The sequence below is a fragment of the Choloepus didactylus genome, chromosome 18, assembly GCF_015220235.1.
Source record: "Choloepus didactylus isolate mChoDid1 chromosome 18, mChoDid1.pri, whole genome shotgun sequence".
Lineage (NCBI taxonomy): Eukaryota > Metazoa > Chordata > Mammalia > Pilosa > Megalonychidae > Choloepus > Choloepus didactylus.
In genome coordinates, this window is record NC_051324.1 from 47,630,224 (window position 1) to 47,648,023 (window position 17,800).

The following is a 17,800-nucleotide window of genomic DNA, read 5'->3' on the forward strand; positions in this document are numbered from 1 at the left end:
ACTAGCTTAGTGCCAAAGGTGGGTAAAAAAGAACAGCAGTGGTAATGCAGGAGTACAGACTAGAACCCTCACCTACTTGTAGGATGTACTCTTTCTCAGTCCTAAAATGCTCTTTCTCCTTGACCTATCCAATGAGAATGCCTCATTGTTCATTCGGGTCTCGATTTAACATTTTGTGAAGCTGAGTTCAGCTGTCCTCTGTCCCCAACAACATGGGTCCTTTTCTTTGGATAGTTTTCAGTGCAGCATGTTACAATCAGGAGGCACCATTGTGAGGTGGAAGAAGTGGGTGTCACAGTTCAAAAATCTGGCTCTGCCACTTAGTAATTGGGCCATCCTGGGCAAAGTGGAGCTAGTATACATATTCGGAAAGCTTCAAAATCAGATCTTGTGTAGAAAGTTACGTGCACCTGGGTAGAGCTGAGAGTGAGGTCCCTTTTTCACCTAACTTTTTCTCTGTATTCACCCTGCAGAATTGCCAAATATATTGAAGAAATTAGTGCTGTCTTTGGAATGGTCTACAGGAAGCCCACCTGCAGACAGAGCATGGAAGCTTTAGTTTTTCTCTCTGAAGAATGCCACGAGGATACGCATCCTAGCCTTATATTGCATACATGCCTCCCCCTCTTGACATTATAGCAGGAAAGATGGAAAGAGGCTGTTACCCAAGGGAGCTGTTTCTTCTTGTCACACAGAACAGATGCTGAAATCCTAGGACAGCACAAAAATATGGCAACAGGACGGTGAGTCAGAGGAAACAGAATGGTCTCACCTCCAAGCTGGACCAAGGCCCAGAGCCAAATCCCATTTGAGTCAAGGCCTCCTGGAGACTCCACAAGGTGGGGATGCATGTGTTTTCAAGTCCAATTCTGAGTCCAGCTACTCTACAGACTCCAGCCACTCAGAAATGCACCCAGCCACACTGTGAAGAGGGCACAGAGGGCAGAGAAGCATGAAGACTGCATTCCTTTTGAACCCAGCTTTGGCTTCCTCATTCAGGGTAGGCTTCCCAGCAGCTTCTCTTCTGCTGTGCTTGTATGCTTCTCAAGTGCTGCCGGCCTTACACTGTGGAGTCAGTCTTCTGGGGCGATGCTCTGTGACGCCCTGCACACTTAGCTTGCATTCAACACGGAACCCATTAAAGGTGCACCTCGCACTGGGAGGAAGGGAGCATGGAAAGAAGGGAGTTTTCAGGCCTCAGTGGAGGGGTGTGAAACCATCATGGGGAGAATCTCTTGAAAAGTTGAACTGAATTTATTTATTTAGCACTGCACTAAAGGAGAAAAGAGAGTCTTATAACCCAACAGTGGTGGTAAAGATTCAGTGGTTCATGAGCTTCTTTTTCTGGCCTCCGCTGTCATCCCCCAGAGCACCTCCCCAGTGCCTGTGCCTTCTCTACACCCCATGTAACTGACTCTTCCCGTGGAACTGGACTCACTCCCGAAGACCCCTGCCTTCCCAGATCTCCCTCCCTTCAGAAGGCTGGCCCTTGTTTGCAGCAAGTACCATGTGCCAAGCAGGGAAATGCCCCTGGAGGCCTTTTTAATACTGTCTTTGTAAACATGAACTAACAATTGGCCAGCTCACAGAAATGTGAGGGCATAGAAATAATCAAATCAGTATTTCTTATGGCATTCCCAGCCGACACAACCATTGACAGTAACTTCTGGTGATCTAAAATCCAAATAAAAAGCCCAATACTGGGTCCTCTTTTCCCCTCTTGTACTAAATTGTGTTGACTAATGCTCTCTATTATATCACTGGTAGCCTGCAACAGAGATTTGGATGTGCCTTTCAAATCATTGTAGAAGGAGGTTCAGTCACTGTTCCCTCAGATGTCTGCATAGCCCATTCCCTCACCTTCTTCAGGTCTTCCTTCAAATGTCACCTTCTTGGAGGCCTTCTCAAATGCCCCTACTGAAAAAGGCATTCCGCCCAGCTTCTCCCCACTCTCTTGCATTCCTGATCCCCATTATGGCTCTATTTTTCTCCATAGGACTTACTGTCAACTGACATAATATCTGTTTTACTTGTTTATTCATTTGTAATTTGTCTGACCCAGGAATGCATGCACACACACATGTCCACACACACACACTTGAATATAAGCTCCATGAAAATATTTTGTTTATTTTGTTGACTGTTGTATCCCAGTGGCTAGAAAAGTACCTGATAGTACATTAGTAAGCACTCTGTAAATATTTGTTCAGTGTATAATGTATGATTTCATTAAGCACATTTTAATTATTTGTTTAAAATAGGTAGTCTGTGAATACATATACACAATATCCCATATCCAGAAGTATGTGTTCATGTATTTACTCAATTATACAAAGTCCAACCCATTTACACCAATGCTTGTTAAGTAACCTTTCACGTGCCAGGGCTTGGGCAAGGCACATGCTCCAAGTTTAGTGGATTCCACCAGTAAATAAATTAGTAAAAATAATAGTTAGCGACTGCAGAAAATATGATGAAAAATAAGGGTGCATTGATAAACAGCATGATGGGAGAGACCTGTCATATCAGGTGCGAAGGTAGTCAGAGGGGCCTTCTTGTGAGGACATTTACGCGAGACTTGAAGGATGAGAAGGCCTGACGCTGTTGGGCAGAGGAAAGCCCCATTTCCAGTCACCTGCGATGGGCATGTGTGGGACGCAACGTTAACAGGCCTTGAAGAGAAGAAAGGGAAGGCATTTTGCATCTAAAACTTGAATTCCTCTCCCACTCAACTATTGGTTGTAGGATCTTGAAAAATCACATAAACTGTCTCCCTTTCCTGATCTATAAGGTGGGGGTGATAATACTTATCTCACATGTGCGGGTTATATCAGGTCATGGGTGTGAAAGTGTTTAAATGTAAAACACGCATGATGATGTTACAGGCAAATGGATAAGTACCATTGGGCAGGGAAGGGCCTACTGGTGGGACCTTGACTTCCGGTATACTTCCACTAAAGAAACCAAAGCTAACTGCAAAGCCTGAGGCCCTTGGCGGAGTATGTGTGCTGCAAAGCATGTATCTGTTCAGATTGTGCTGTGGCTTGGGGACTGTCCTGGGAGGTGTCCTGGGGCCAAGGCTGCCTTCCCCAAGTACTGGAAGAGGAGCGGGAGCCTCTTCTCCAGCCCCAGAGCAAGCTTGCTCTGCTCCCACTGCTGGAACCTGCCCTTAAGACCTGAAGGGTGACGAGTATATCTGTACCGATGGTACCTGAAAAGGGCCAAGAGACAAAACTGGGCATTGCCTGAGTTTTCTGCTGGCCTCGGGGCAGTCTGAGGACACCCCACAAGCCAAACCCACAGGCGGCAGAGAGGAAGCAGGAAGAAGGGCTGGACCTGGGGCAAACGGAGGATGTAGAGAGCTGGGGCTTGAAGAAATGGAAAGGCCAGGAGGAGAGAGGGAAGTGAGAGGTGGGGGAAGGAGCGCTGGAGTGTGGGGCGCAGGGTGGAGAGGACGGGAAGGGAGAGGAGGGACAGCGAGAAGGAGGGAAGGGCCGTGGGGAAAAGGAAAGACAGGAGATGGGCGCGAGGCCTGCGGCGGCCGGGGAGAGCGCGGGCGGTGGCCTCCGGGGGGCGGCCCCGCGGGCAGGGCCGGGCGGGCGGGTGCGGAGGCGGGGCGGCGGGCGGGCGGCGCTGTCAGCGCGAGGCGGCGAGCGGAATGCAGCGGCCGGAGGCCTGGCCACGTCCGCACCCGGGGGAGGGGGCCGCGGCGGCCCAAACCCGGGGCCCGGCACCGCCCGCCGGGGCCGCGGAGCCCACGGGGCTGCGGGTACGGAACGGCTGGGCACCCGGGGTTCCCGCGCGGCGGGAGCGGGGCTCGGGGAGGAGGGAGTGCAGCCACCTCACAACTCGCGCGCCCCGCGGCCGGGAACTTTGTGCCACTCACTGCTGACCAGCCCGGGGGGAGGGCTGGGGCCTGGGGCAGGGGAGAAAAAGTCCTCCGGGTGCGGAGTCCAGACGAGGCCTGTCCTGAGTCCGCGCGGAACTCAAGTTCTGGATCAATTTCGGGCAGTGATGAGAGGGAGGTGGAGGTGGATTGGGGTTCCGCAGGGAGGGGGTAAGGAGTGGCCTGTCCGGCCCGGGTTCCTGTAGGCTGTGAGCTGATGTGCGTGCTTCTGGAGCCCACCCGGGTCAGGGCCTGGGGGCGCGCTGAGTGTGCGGGTCCAGCCTCGGTCCGGGGTCAGCTGGAAGGAGGAGGCTCGGCGCCACTGTCCCCCCGGCCCAGGTTCTGTGATACACTCGGACTCGGGCTCTGGAGCAGTCAGTGCATGACAGAACTTGGGCCCGGAAGGACCTTCTGCACACGACGGGCGCAGCGCCCACCCGGGGCCTGCAGCGGAACACCTGCCTGGAGTGGAGCAGCCGGAGTTGGCTCATGTTGGGGTTGGGCCCAGACCTTCTGTGGACCTTTGGGGCTGGTCGCTGGGGCCTGAGGAGGTACCCTTGGGGCCAGGAGATCCCGTAGAGCCAATGACAATGTGTCCACCTTGAGAGCTATTGTTTCAGAGGCCAACGGAGCTCCCCTCTCCCTGTCAGTTGCAGGACCCTTCTCTCTACACCATCAAGGCTATTTTCATCCTGGATAATGATGGGCACAGGCTGCTGGCCAAGGTAACCCCACCTACCCACCCTAGCCTGCATGGCTGACACCAGAAGGGTCTGGGAGACACACAGTGATGCAGCAGAGCCAGGAACAGAGGTGCCCACCCATCTGATTCTCTTATCTCAAGAGAGATTCCATTGGAGACCTCGGTGATTTGGAGCAGCTCCGCTTAGATCCCTCCAGAGGACCTCCTGTCGGTCCTCCTGCTTTGTCAGGCTGCTGGCCCCTGATCAGGAGGGAGGGCTCCTCTGGTCTACTCATGTTCCCTGAAGTGTCTTTCCATCATCCTTTCCACCAGCCAGCTAGGCCCTGGGCAAGGAAGGGACCTCCTAAGGGTCAGTGGAGTGTTGGGCCTGCAACCCAGGAGTTCTGGCCCCCAAACTTTAAACAAGCAACTTCCAGTTTTCTTCCATAGCTTAGTAAATGCAATTGTGGGAGTCTAAGAATTTAGAGCCAGAAAGGATTTTAGAGACCATATAATCCAACTCTAATTTTACAGTTGAAGAAAATGAGGTCTAGAGAAACGTGCCTGAGTTCACAATCTGTTAATATTGGGAGATCCGAACTCCAGTTTTTTGACTTGAATCTCAGGATGGTTTTTACTCCACCCCCATTCAACTAGCTGGTATCCATCCTAGTGAACATGGCCTGGGTAAACCAAACTAAGATAATCCAAAAATAAATTTCCATGGTCAAGACAATTAACTATAGCAGAATTACAGCATCTAAACTAGTTCTGAATGTGTTTTAGATTTTGTTGTTATTTGGAGCTGAAAATTTCTCTTCTGAATTCTTTTTTGCCTTCATGACATTTGGATGAGCTTCTTCCCTGCTGCAGTGGCCAGCAGGGAGAATGCCAATTTGCCTGCAGACCCAGTACTAAACAGCAAGATCCCCATACAGAGAAGTGAGAACTGGCTACCCCTCGCCTCCGTGTCTGAGGTGGATCAGCAATGCCAGAGGCTCCAAGGCCTTGTCCCAGCAGGACCCATCCATGTCATTGACTGAAAAACTGAATCAGGGAGGCTCACCAAATCCAAACATAAGAACATTGATTTAGTTAGTGTGTGCCAGGAACTTTTCCCAAGCTGTTTGATCTTCACCATAGGCCTCTCTGGAGTCAGACTTTCCTTGGTGTTGAATCTCAGCTCTGCCCCTGACAAGCCATGAGGGAATTTGGGGGAAGCTCCCTGACTTTGCGCCCCACTTCCCCCATCTAAGTAATGGGGGTAAACATGTTCCATAATGGGTGGCTGTTGTTATGATTGCCATGGCTCAAGGAAGGACCCCCAGCTCTGCCATCACTCCTGTAGGCTCAGGTCAGTGTAGAAACAGTGGTCTACTGACCACCCTGATCCTTAACAGGCTGCATATCTGCTGAGTACATCCAGGAGGAGACTCCAAAAGCAGGCCTCAAAACTCCTCTCCTTTTTATGACCTTCTTTGCTTAAAATTTGTGATTATGGGGAAATAGTGAGCAGACAGGCTGGAGGAAGTAAGTGAGGGAAAATGGGGCACTGTGGCAGAGTCCCACTTTGCCAGCACCCACCATCCCATCCCCTGCCACCCAGTTGGAGAGAAGCCAGGCACCTTAGAACAGTTTCACCCTTCTCTTTCTCGGTCTCAAAGTATTACGATGACACATTCCCCTCCATGAAGGAGCAGATGGTCTTCGAGAAAAACGTCTTCAACAAGACCAGCCGGACTGACAGTAAGTGTTTGCCTCTTTCTCCACCAGAGCTCTCGGGCGCACACCATCATCTTCTCCATCTGGGCACATCTGTCACCATCGGCCTTGGACACCCCAGGCCATCCCTTGTCTTCAGAGGCTCTGTCTCCTTTCCGGCCCAGCTGTTCTCCACTCCCTTTTTCTTGGGAACCTTCACTCCTCACCAGCTCCATTCCTCGCCTTGCCCCAGCTATGCCTGGACTTCTCTCCCAGCAAAGAGGGCAACTATGTAGAGGGTCCCGCTCAGGCCTGGATCTCACCCGAGGGCACTGTGCATGGAGGGTTGGGGCAGAGGTCCACTCTGACCTGGGTGTGTCGATGCCTCACACGGAGGCAGTCCCTAGAAATGGCGAAGAGGGTGGGGCAAGGACACAGGGAAGCCTCATGGCAAGTCCCTATTGTGGGTCTTTCCAAGGGTTCCTTGGGAAGGGAAGAAGGAAATAGAGGGAGAGCTGGAGAGCTGGAAATGAGGAGGAAGGGCCAGCTGGGGGCCAGGCAGCATAGCCAGGACTGAAAGCCCCTCCACTTCCAGGTGAGATTGCATTTTTCGGGGGCATGACCATCGTCTACAAGAGCAGCATTGACCTCTACCTGTACGTGGTGGGCTCATCCCATGAAAATGAGGTGAATTCAGAGGCTGGGGTGGCAGGGAGGGTCTGTCCGTGGGAAAAGGCTTGGCATCTGGGTTAGAGGCTGGGTCCTGGGGGCTCATGATTGGTACCCCTCCTTCCTGGTTCCTGGAGTGGGGGTGGGAGGTAGCTCGAATGGTTCTTTTCAGGACAGTGGATATCCAAGATGCCCTTTAGCTTCTCTGGGAACCAGAAATGAGGTCATCACTCCGTCTGCAAGGAGCCTTTGTTTCTTTCTTAAACTAATTAGAGAAAGGTACATTCGGTGTGCCTCAGTGGAACACTCCAGTGTTGCCCAGTCCAGACATGGGATGTTCCCGCTAAGGTCAAGGGGCAGTCCGTCAGTCTCACCTTCGGCAGCTCACGCCCCGTCCTCCTTGGGCACTGCTGCCATCTAGCAGGCTCCGAGGTTTCCATTTGGCTGTCTCAAATTCAAACTCACCTGTTTTCTTCCCCACTGTCCTGTCCCCTTATCCCCAGCTGATGCTCATGTCTGTTCTCACCTGCCTGTTTGAGTCTCTGAACCACATATTGAGGTAAGGTTCTCAGCCTTCTGAGGTCCCCTTTCCCCCATCACAGAGGGTGACTCTTCACAGAGGCAGGACTCTTCCTCCCTGCTTTTCTCCTAAAGTCCCTGCAAAACTGACACTGGAACCTGAGCATCCTCCTCCAAGGCCCCTGCCCTTTACCTGACCACCATGGTGTCACCTCAGCAGAGGCATGCAGAGAGTATGGCCAAGGTGGACCCTGGGTTCTGTAGCAGGAGTGGTGACAATGTCCAAAGTGTGAGAGGGTGGGCAAGGTGGGGCTCCAGGAAACAGACCTGCCCTGTGCTCAGGATTCCCTTGCATAACCTCTGCCCTCATAACCCTTTACACCCCCTTCCCCAGTCCTTATTGGTGGGGGGGGGGGGCGCAGGTAGAGGGAGAAGGAGAGGAAATGAGGCTGTCTTTGGAGAGAAAGTCCCTGTGTCACCTAGGCGGGGATCCAGCTCCCCCTGGCCGCAGGGAGGCTCAGGAGCCTGTGTCTGCCTTCAGGAAGAACGTGGAGAAGCGCTGGTTGCTGGAGAACATGGACGGAGCCTTTTTGGTGCTGGACGAGATTGTGGATGGCGGGTGAGGAGCGGATGGGGAGAAAAGGGTCACTCACAGCGAAAGGGTGCCTTTGAGGGTCATCAGCTCCAAACTGCAACCAGCGCATTGTTGCCTCTCTGGCCAATTTCTCCCTCCCTTCCTAGTATATGCCCAGGTAGTATATCCCCCCATAGGGATGGAGGTTGATGTCAATGTTAGCCAAAGCCGAGTCAAACAAAGGTAATCTGATGTGAAAATATGGTAGACTGTTGAATAGCAGGATTTCTGGAAAATCCTCTTTGATATGCAGTGCCCAAAAGAATCAGGCAGCACAGATGCTTGTCCCTCCCTGGAAGGACTTAAGAGACTGACCAGTTCCACCCTCCCACTCTTAGAGCTCAACTCCAACAATGGCCACCTTACTTATTCTACCTGAGCCTCACTTTCCCCATCTTTAAAATGGGGATGATAAGGGAACTACCTCATAGCATTGAGGAGATTAAATGAAGTGATTAAATAATGCACAAGAAGCTCAGATTCTTGTTCAATAAACGTGACCTCCTATTAGCGATTCTATTCTTAGGAAGCTGGGGGCCCTTATGAGAAAGGTTGGTTGGGGGATTTCCATGGGGTGCAATATTCAGGGAGAAAAAGAAGTTCTGGCTCTGGGGCAAAGTATGACAGAAACTTCTTGAGCACTTAAAAACATCCATGTGCCTCTATAATTACACACATTTTATAGAAGAGGAAACAGGCTTAGAGATTCCATGACCAGCTCACACAGCTGGGGAGGTGGCACAGTTCCAGAGATAGTGCTCTTTCCGCCACACTGCGCCACACTGCACCACACTGCACCACACTGCACCATACTGCTGGGGGCTCTAGGGGATGGGGCACTGCAGACCTCCTCCCTCTTCCCTCTGTGATTCTTGATTGCCTGCTACTGCTAGGCCTTGAGCTAATTGCTGGAACCCAAAAGTGAGTAGAGGAAGACTAGATTTTGTGGGAACAGAAACACATACAATTTGTGGGGCTCTCTTTAAGGAAAATTGTACAAAATTATAAATAGAAAATAAAATATTTTGTGTTTATAAAATACAAAATAAAAAACAAAAGTATAGGTCTTGGAAGGGCCTGTGCGAGGAAGGATGGCTGAGGGTGAGCTTTATAAGCTTCAGACTCTGCCTCTGAGGAGGGCCTGGTGTGCCCCCAAGGAGCTGACAGTCTCCCACCAAGGACAGCGGAGGAAGTGCCAGTCGGGAAGCCACACCTGAACTGAAGCCTTGGCCTGCGATGCCTCTGGTTATGGATTATTAAACAGCCTCCGGTTAGGGAACCTGGGGCTGGGGGTGCCTATCCCAGTGGTGGGGGTTGGGTGAGGCTCTCACTTCCCTCGGATTGGTACACAGGGAAAACCAAAGTTTCTGCCCTCCAGAACCTCACGGACAGACTCAGTAGCTGTTGTCTCTATCTGAGGGGTGTGGGGGGCACCATCCCACCCACGGTGGAAGGCCATGCACAAACTTCATGCCACCCCCAATGTACCATAAAAAAATGCACCATTCGCTGAGAAAAGCCTCCAACTTTGGGTCTATCAAATGAGAACATAGATTCTGACTATGGGAGTTCCTTTTTTTTTTGAGTACAGCCTCACACTGGAGCATAAAATAATAGTGAAACAAGATAAAAACTCCAGGGGCCTCCCTTTCTTCACCGCATCTGAGTTTTTTTTAATAGGGAATCCATCCTTAGACCCAGAAGGTGAAGTGAACTTTTTTTAAGAGCTCTGAGTTTTGCAAGTCCCTGCTCTCAATAACCTGGTTATTCTAGACTGGCCCTCAGTTGATTTCAGAGTTTTTGCGCAGTGATAACCAAGTGTGGACCACTGTGTTTGAAGAGTCAGAGCCAAGGGCTCCCCAACAGTGGGACAGAGTTCTGACTTGAGGACTATCAGTGGGAAAGTACCCTGGAGGGGGGGATATTACGGGATATTTTGAGAAGGGAGAGTCTTGTCAGGAAGAGGATGTAGAGGGGAGAGTCATGGCATCGATTTTCCTTTTGATTTTTCTTTCATCTTGTAGTGTGATCTTGGAGAGTGACCCCCAGCAAGTGATCCAGAAGGTGAATTTTAGGGTAAGAGTCTTCCCATCCCCACCTTGTGCCCATCTCTGCCAGACTGGGCAGCCTGCCCCTTCTCTCCCCGACTCCCACCCCATCTTGCCTGCCCCTGAGGCTCACACGACCACGGACTGGGTGCACTTGCTGGGAGCAGCATTTGGGGTGGGGGGGTCTGTTAGTAAGAGATATTCCCATCCCGTCCCCCTGTGGCATTACCAAGTATCTCACCATCCTCCCCGGTGGAAGTAAAGCTGGGGAAATAAATCCTCAAAGAGACACAAACCAGGTGGCTGCCTTGGCCTTGAGGTTGGGGGTAGGCTATGGATAGGAATCCCCCTGCCTAGTTTGGCTTTCTCATGTCTGGATGAAATCTTTCCTCCCATCTTTAATCCTTTTCACCCCCTCACCCTCTGTGCATAAAAGGACCCCAGGGGTCCTGGCTTCCAAAGGACAGACTGCAGGATTTGCCCTCCCTGGTGATATGGGTGCAGTGCTGATCACCCCATCCACTGTACTACCACCCCCTTTCCTTCACCCCTCAGACCAGATACCCTGCCCTGGCCTGACCCCAACCCCTGACTCTGCTTCCCCACAGGCAGATGACAGCAGTTTGACTGAACACAGCGTGGCCCAGGTAGGCCCCCTGTGTCTGCCTTGACCAGAAATAGGCTAAAGGGACAAGGAGAGCAGAGCATCCTGGGGGAACTGGTGAGGTGTTGAGGCTGAGAGTGCAGGATGGAAGGAATGAGGCAGTGACAGACACTCTCTTGGAGGCCTCCAGGGTCTCCAAGGTGGTGGGGAGCTGGGTATTTGTGGGTGGATGGGCGTGCTACCAGCAGCCCACCTCATCTCCTTGCTTGACTTACTTGGATTAAAACTTGGGACAAACTACACCCTAGAGATGGCTGGATCACTTGTTCCCAAAGACTGTCTGGGGGCTCAGGTCCCTGATGTTCCCCCAACCTGGAAAGGACAGCAAATATGAGGTTTGCCTCCACACTGTCACCCTTGGCCATTTAGAATTCACCCTGGGATTGTTAAGGGACTCTTAAGCCCATGGAAGGATCTAACTTTCCCCACTCGCCACTCACTGCCTTGCCCCTGAGTGATCTGGCTGTGGAAAAGTCTGCCACCACCACGTCTTGTCTGGGGGTGCACGTGGGGTGGGGGGGTGGTTACCTCCTCTGTGGCCTGACTGCTTTCCCAGCTGTGCAAATTTCCTGCTTGTCCAGCAGACTGCCTTGACCTCCCTTCTGTCTGCCCACAGGTCTCTGTGCCCAGACTAATCCTGCTTTTATGGAGCTTCCTGCCCTGGCACTAACTACCTCCTGCTGTGGTGGCCCAGGCCAAGGATGGGCCTGTGCCCTCTTGTTCGGAGCCCCAGGTGTGGTGCCCGCTCTCCTGTCACCGCCCTTGGTGCTCACTCTGACTCTCCCTCCTCCTGGTTCTCCACATCTCCCCATACCCTGCTGGGATGAAAGCAGCTGCATGGCAATTTTCAGGGTGGGAGGTGGCTAGGAAGCCAATGAATCTAGCAGCTAAGAACATAGGCTCTGGTGTAAGTCATTCCAGGACATATATTCCATTTTACCACCCACAAGCTGTGTGACCCAGGGCAAGTTACTCAACCTCTCTGGGCCTCACATAATAACAGGACCCTCCTTATAAAGTTATTAGAATTAGATGAGCTAATGCAGAGAAATCACTTAACAGAGCTCCTCAAAAGTAATACATACTCAATAAATGTTAACCACTACTATTTTTCCAAAGGGGGGAAGAATGAAGACATACTACTTTTAATGGATAGAATTCTTGCATAAAAACCAAAGAAGTTGCCATAGCGAATGGAAGACAAAATAAGGGAAAAGTTAGATGCCAACTGGGAGAAGTGGGAGAACCCCAGGGCCAGGCTGTTCTGAAGAGCGAAGGGAGACTATCTGAGAGAAAAGGGCATATGTAGTGTGAGATGGACCTCTTTGGAAGGGAAAGAGACTCAATGGCCAGAGGACAGTCTACGGGACATGTGAGCACACACCTAGGGTCTACTATGTGTGTGCTGGCATTGTGTGCGTACAGTATAAACTCTGGGCTGTGACTCCTCAGCAGGGTATGAGTGCACACATCTGTGTGTAGGTGTTCCATGGCAGCGTCAGGCCAGCCACCCTTTGCCAGCTGTGCCACATCAGCAGCTGGGTGGGGTGGGGTGCTGAGGACACACTACCAGCCAAGGCCAGAGCCAGGGGTTTGCTGAGGTATCTGGGCTCGGGGAGTCCCTGACCTGGGCCCAGTCTCTGCCTGGACACAGTACTGTGGGCGGGAGCTCACAAGGCTTGGCGTAGAAGAGATGGGAGCTATGGCCACACCCGTGGGCTGCAGATGTGGGAACCTGAGGGTTGGAATGGCTGGGGCCTGGGGTGGGAGTTGGCTGCAACCAGTTTGAGCTGCCTTTTCTCAACTTGATGGCCTGATGCCACCTAAGCCCAGCAGAGGTGGGCTGCGCCCCTGGGCTCGCAGGAGCTTAGGGAAGGTGGGCTGTAGACCTCCCCATCCCTGCTGTGTCCCAGAAGAAAAGCACTCCTTGGTCCCCTCAATTATTTTTTTCAACCTTTTCCCAATCCCCCAGGTTCTTCACTCTGCCAAGGAACAAATTAAATGGTCGTTACTGAAATGAAGGCTGTGGATTCAAGGCTTCCTCCCCCAGACCATTTCCCCAAGCCTAGGAAAAGCCCAAAGACCCCAGAGAACAGGAGAGACCCCTCTGTGTCCCCAGTCCCCTTCCAGAACTGACTGCTGTGGTCTCCGGACAGGGACTCTTGAGATGCAAAGGTTTGGCCCCAACACTGAGTCACCCCTTCTCACCACCCTGCCTTGCCCCCTGGGTCATGGGAGTCAGCTGAGCTGCCTGAAGTCAGACCTTAGGCATCTGGGGACCCAGGACCCTAATAAAATCTGCTTTTGTGTCCTGCTAGGGTTTTCTTCTCTTTTGGCCTGAGGAGTGTGTGCGCGTCCCAAATTCGGAGCTCCGTACATTCTCTGTGGCTCATCTCCAGGGATGCCCACTACCAGGGTCTGCTCCCGACGTTTTGTGTGATTGGGTGGAGGTGGAGACCCGGATCTAGGAAGAGGGGACCATTTAACGTAGTGAAGGAGTGTGATACTGTAGGTAGTGGGGAGGGCTGGATGTGATTGTGTGACACGGTGAAAAAGTAAAGATGGAAGGAATGGCGCATACTTCCAGGAAAGTAAGGGAGAACAACCCACCTATTTACAACGCACCTATTTACAACATATATGTTGTAAATGCTGTGTGCAACAGCACATTCCAGTAAACAACGCACCTATTTTGTGCGTGCGGTGCCCACATGTTGGCCCTGCTGGGGATTCCTTGAGTCACTTTTTCCATCCCCAACCTCCAGAGAGGAAGGGAGTAAAGCTTCCTCTAGACAAACTGAGAAACAGCGTGACTGTTTTTCTTGGCATGCCTTGGACTGCGGAATTCCTGCATTGGGCACTAAAGCCTGCAAGCTTGTTGTGGCTCGGCCGGGATGCTGGGGGCGGGGACGCACCCGCCAGCTCCTACCATGCCTGTGTTCACTGCACCCGGGGCGCTTCAGAAGGTGTGAATGATTGCATGTTGGGAGGGAAAGAAGGGGGGAAGAGGATCCTGGGGGCAAAAGGGGAAGGATAGAGATGTATAGCATTTCTACGGGAGCGCCTCCTCTTCTCTCTCCTCCTGTCTCAGAACTTCCCGTTTCTCCCTTTCTCTGAGGCGTACACTTTCTGCGTCCATGTACCCACGTACCCGAGCGTACCTAAGTTTCTGTCCCGGGACAGCATCTTTCCCACGATCCCTTGCTGTTTGCAGCTGCTACTTGACGCCCCGCCCCGGCCCCGCCCTACCCGGGCGCGGAGCGCCGCGGGAAGCCCCGCCCCTGGACAGCATCCGCGGTCCTGTAGCGCCACCTGGAGCGAAAGGCGAGAAAACACGCTCCCCTAACTAACTCCACCTCCAGGGCGGGACTGACCACGGCTCCTGGGCGTTTCTCGTTCTTCTTCACTGCAGGCGACCGGGCATTGCCCCAGCAACCAGTCTGCTTGGCCCGCCCATCGTAAGTACAAATTTCCGCCAGCACCTAGAGTAAGATAGCTGCGAGCACCGATCGTTAATAGAGGCTGTTACTGCGGGTTATAACGTTCCCCATTATAGAACTCTCCAAGGATGGCTATTTATAATGAGCCTGACTACTTCTGCAATTAGAGAAAATGATAAAGATACAGTTATATAAACATATATGTTGTAAATGCTGTGTGCACAGCACATTCCAGTAAACAAAAAGGCAACTCTGAAGGGGTATAAAGGTATGCAATTAAATACCATAGAAGTTCAGGGGCCAGTGTGGCGACGGGAAATGAGAACTTCTCCAGAAATACTTTGGCAAATATGCGGCCACACCCAGTGCCTGGCTCCATCCACCACCCCTAAGCGACCGCAAGGACGGGAGGGGTAAATTCGCTTCCTAGCAACCTGGTCGCGCCAGCCCTGGCCCTGCAATCAACTGTGCCGGACCAGAATGAGGAGGGACAGCAGGAGCCCGGCGCTTCACACTTATCGGCTCTCTAAATTCTGTGCGCTACGCGATGCTACCCCCATTTTATGGAGAGGAACACCGAGGCTCCGAAAAGTTTAAGTGTTTGCGGCAGTTTCCTCAGAGCCCCGGCTCCAGAAAGGGAACTGCTATTGGAGGGGTGGCTTTCCCAAGTCCTCCGCCCTACGGCCGTCTGAACCCCTCGCGTACACAGGAACTGTACTGGGTTAAGATAAATGAGCCAAGGGGACATGGCAATGCAGACAAGCGAGCAGAAAAGATTCCTCGCCCGCTGTGGCTAAAGGAATTTTGTGGTGCGGGGGAGGGCGAGCCCAGAGCGGGCAGCACAGAACCGCCCGAGAGGAACCAGGAAGGGCCGGCTAGCAGGAGGCGCTGCTCCTTCCCGAGGATCCCAAGTTTGCAGGCCGGGCCTTCTGGGGTCTGATATGGAGACCCCGTTGGGGCTAAAGGGACCTCTCCGACCTCCATTCCCGGCCGCTGCCTCCCCGGCCACGTCTCGCAGCCTGCAGCCTGGCGGAGCCGCCAGGACGGCGGGCCTGGAGGTCAGCTCAGAGCTCTACCCGCTGGCACCGGCTCTCCCCCAGACGGCGTCACTGGCGGCAGCCACGGGCCCGAGCCAGCGGGCGGGAGGGGAGCGCCAAGGACCCGGCGGGCGGGGGCACAGTCTGCGGAAGACCGGGTTTCGGGAAGGGTAGTCGGCGGTTCCGGGTGGGAGCGGCCGTCAGGGCGTGCCTTCCCGTCTCTTCTCACCCCCCAGCGCCCCTCCCTTCTCCTTCCCCTTTGTGGAAGACTCAGCGGGTCCCGGGCGTGTGTAGGCAAAAGGGGTCCAGGGCTCCCCCTTTCCTGCTGCTGAATCGGCGCACCTCAGACACCGAATTCCCAGGAAACTGGGCCTAGCCAGAAGGGCGTGCACAGAAACACTGGCCCGGGGACTATGTTGCAGAAGGGGACACCGACCACATTCAGACCGGACCGGGGGACACAGAAAAAGCCCAGCCGTAGGACCCCCTTTATACCATCCTGAGCCAGTCTCTTCGTCTGGCGCTCCGCGCGCCCCCTGCTTTTCGGCGATTGGCTAGTAGGAAGGAAGGGCTCGTCGGATTGTCTAGCATCCAGACAGTGATGGACGACTCCCCGCCAACTGGACCGCGGCGGGGTGCGTGTCACTGCCCCACGCAGACTGGCGGAGGCGGGGCCAGCCAGCCCGGGGCGGAGAGTACGGGGGATGAGCAGAGACCCGACCCGGAGTCAAACTTCCTGGGCTGTCAACCCCCCTTTGAAACTCTACTATATATACATGTATATATAATAACTTACTTCTGAATTTCCAGTAGATTAACTCCAGAGCCCGAAATACGCAAAGTGGAGTAATTTACCCAAAGCAGGTAAATTATTAGCTCTCTGGTTGGCGAGAAAAGCTTTGGGCAAAATACTTAACCTCTTAGGCCCTAAAAGTTTCCTTTCTTTTCCCTTCAATTCGGGTCTCATACATTCAACAATATTCATTCCTTCACTCAAATATTTGAGTATTTACCATAAGCCAGGAACTGGGGAAAGAAAGGCAGGGAAAGCGATTAGGAAGAGATTTGGGCAGACGGGGCAGTGGGATACCGACTGGGAGGCTGAAAGAAAGGAAGCCATTTGAGAGAGATTTCAAGGTAGAAATGCCTTTAAAAATCAGATGGTGTTCTAGATCTTGATCGGTAGTGGGAATAATTCACAGAGTTTACACTTAAGATTTCTGCTGTAGGTAAATCATACTTCAATAAAAAAAAGAAAATGAAGTTAATCAAATGACTGCTAAATTATATTCTATCATCAACATTTGTATGTCCTCATCTGTTTCCTAATCTTCATGTCTACTAACTAAAAATGGAATATCTCAGATGAGGAGCCAAAGAAATGAGAATGAGTGTGAAACAAATGTGGAATTTATATTGCACATATAGATAAGTGCAGTGTCTTGAAATGGTCTCTTTGGAAAGAAAAGCAGTATCAATGATAAAAATAATAATAGTAAAATAAATTTCTTTTTTGAAATGAAGTCTTTCAACAGACATTTACTAAGTGGTTCTTCTTAGCCAGACACCTTGCTGAGGGTTGGTGGGAGTTTCTAAGGTGAACTGGAAGACACATTTCTTGACTCAAGGAGATTACAATTTGGCTGTGGGCAAAGTCATGTATGCAGATAATGAAATTATAAACATTCATGGAATAGGCTGCACAGAAGAGATGTATATTGCATAGTATTAGAATGAGATGGGGAAAGAGGCATTAAAAAGGGTGCAACAGTAAAGAGGCAAAAAAGCATAGCAAGCAAAGAGGCATAGAAGCCCTCACTTGTTTAAGGAATTCCAAGTAGGCAAATGTAGCTCAAATAGAGGATATGTGTCTTGTGGGGAGAATGGGGTGTGTTGAGATGTAAGGTTTCTCCCTAGACAGATGGCAACTGGATAGCAGGGGCATCAAATGCCATGCTAAAAAGAACTACCATTTACCAAGTTTACTATTCTGTAAACTTTAGAAATGCTAGTGTCCTCAAAACAGTCTAACAAAGTAGTTGCTGCTAACCCTATTTTACAAACGCGGAAACTGAGGGGCTAAGAGTTTAAATATTTTGCCTCAGGTCATAGAGGTGAGATTTAAATCCATGCTAGTCTGACTCCATTGCCCAATGCTCTTCTCATCAACCAGAGAGCTAAGGAGCTTGGATTGTATTTTGAAGGTAATAGGGAGTCACTGAAGATTTTCAAGAATTTAAATGATATCAGCTCTGTTTTTTTGAGGGAGGAACTCTGCCAACAACCTGGAATATGAATTGTAAGCAGGAAATAGGAATTTAATGTCAGTTTATGATCCACAGAAGGAAATCATTTTCATTACGTTCTCATTCTTTCTCTAAAACAGTGCTGCCCAGCTTGATTGCTTATCTTATTCACTAAGTAGTTTGCAAAAATCAAGCCCATTCTCAGAGCTTAAAGACTTGGTGCTTTTGAATTCTTCAGATCATTGCAAGCAATCATTCTGAAAAAGGCCTTCCA

At 51.6% G+C, this 17,800-nt stretch overlaps 1 protein-coding gene across 4 annotated transcripts; it reads left to right on the forward strand.

The window, feature by feature from the left end:
- The first annotated feature begins 3,635 nt into the window (after positions 1-3,635).
- COPZ2 (COPI coat complex subunit zeta 2) lies at positions 3,636-13,118 on the forward strand. 4 transcript variants are annotated; one of them, XM_037808269.1, is made up of 9 exons: positions 3,636-3,769; positions 4,537-4,611; positions 6,233-6,314; positions 6,865-6,956; positions 7,442-7,497; positions 7,999-8,076; positions 10,116-10,167; positions 10,748-10,786; positions 12,776-13,118. In XM_037808269.1, exons 1-9 carry the CDS (start codon positions 3,659-3,661, stop codon positions 12,821-12,823), a joined length of 633 nt encoding a protein of 210 aa, XP_037664197.1. In that variant the 5' UTR covers positions 3,636-3,658; the 3' UTR covers positions 12,824-13,118. The 4 variants fall into 4 exon arrangements, with proteins under 4 accessions (XP_037664197.1, XP_037664199.1, XP_037664200.1 ...); XM_037808270.1 differs by having other exon boundaries at positions 3,652-3,769; positions 4,543-4,611; XM_037808271.1 differs by lacking the exon at positions 10,748-10,786.
- Positions 13,119-17,800: the final 4,682 nt, after the last annotated feature.

Excerpts from the sequence above, each read along its gene's own strand:
- COPZ2 (XM_037808269.1), top strand. The coding sequence starts at position 3,659 with ATGCAGCGGCCGGAGGCCTGGCCACGTCCGCACCCGGGGGAGGGGGCC. Across the intron at positions 6,315-6,864 it reads CAAGACCAGCCGGACTGACA|GTGAGATTGCATTTTTCGGG; the intron begins GTAAGTGTTTGC and ends CTCCACTTCCAG. Across the intron at positions 7,498-7,998 it reads TCTCTGAACCACATATTGAG|GAAGAACGTGGAGAAGCGCT; the intron begins GTAAGGTTCTCA and ends GTCTGCCTTCAG.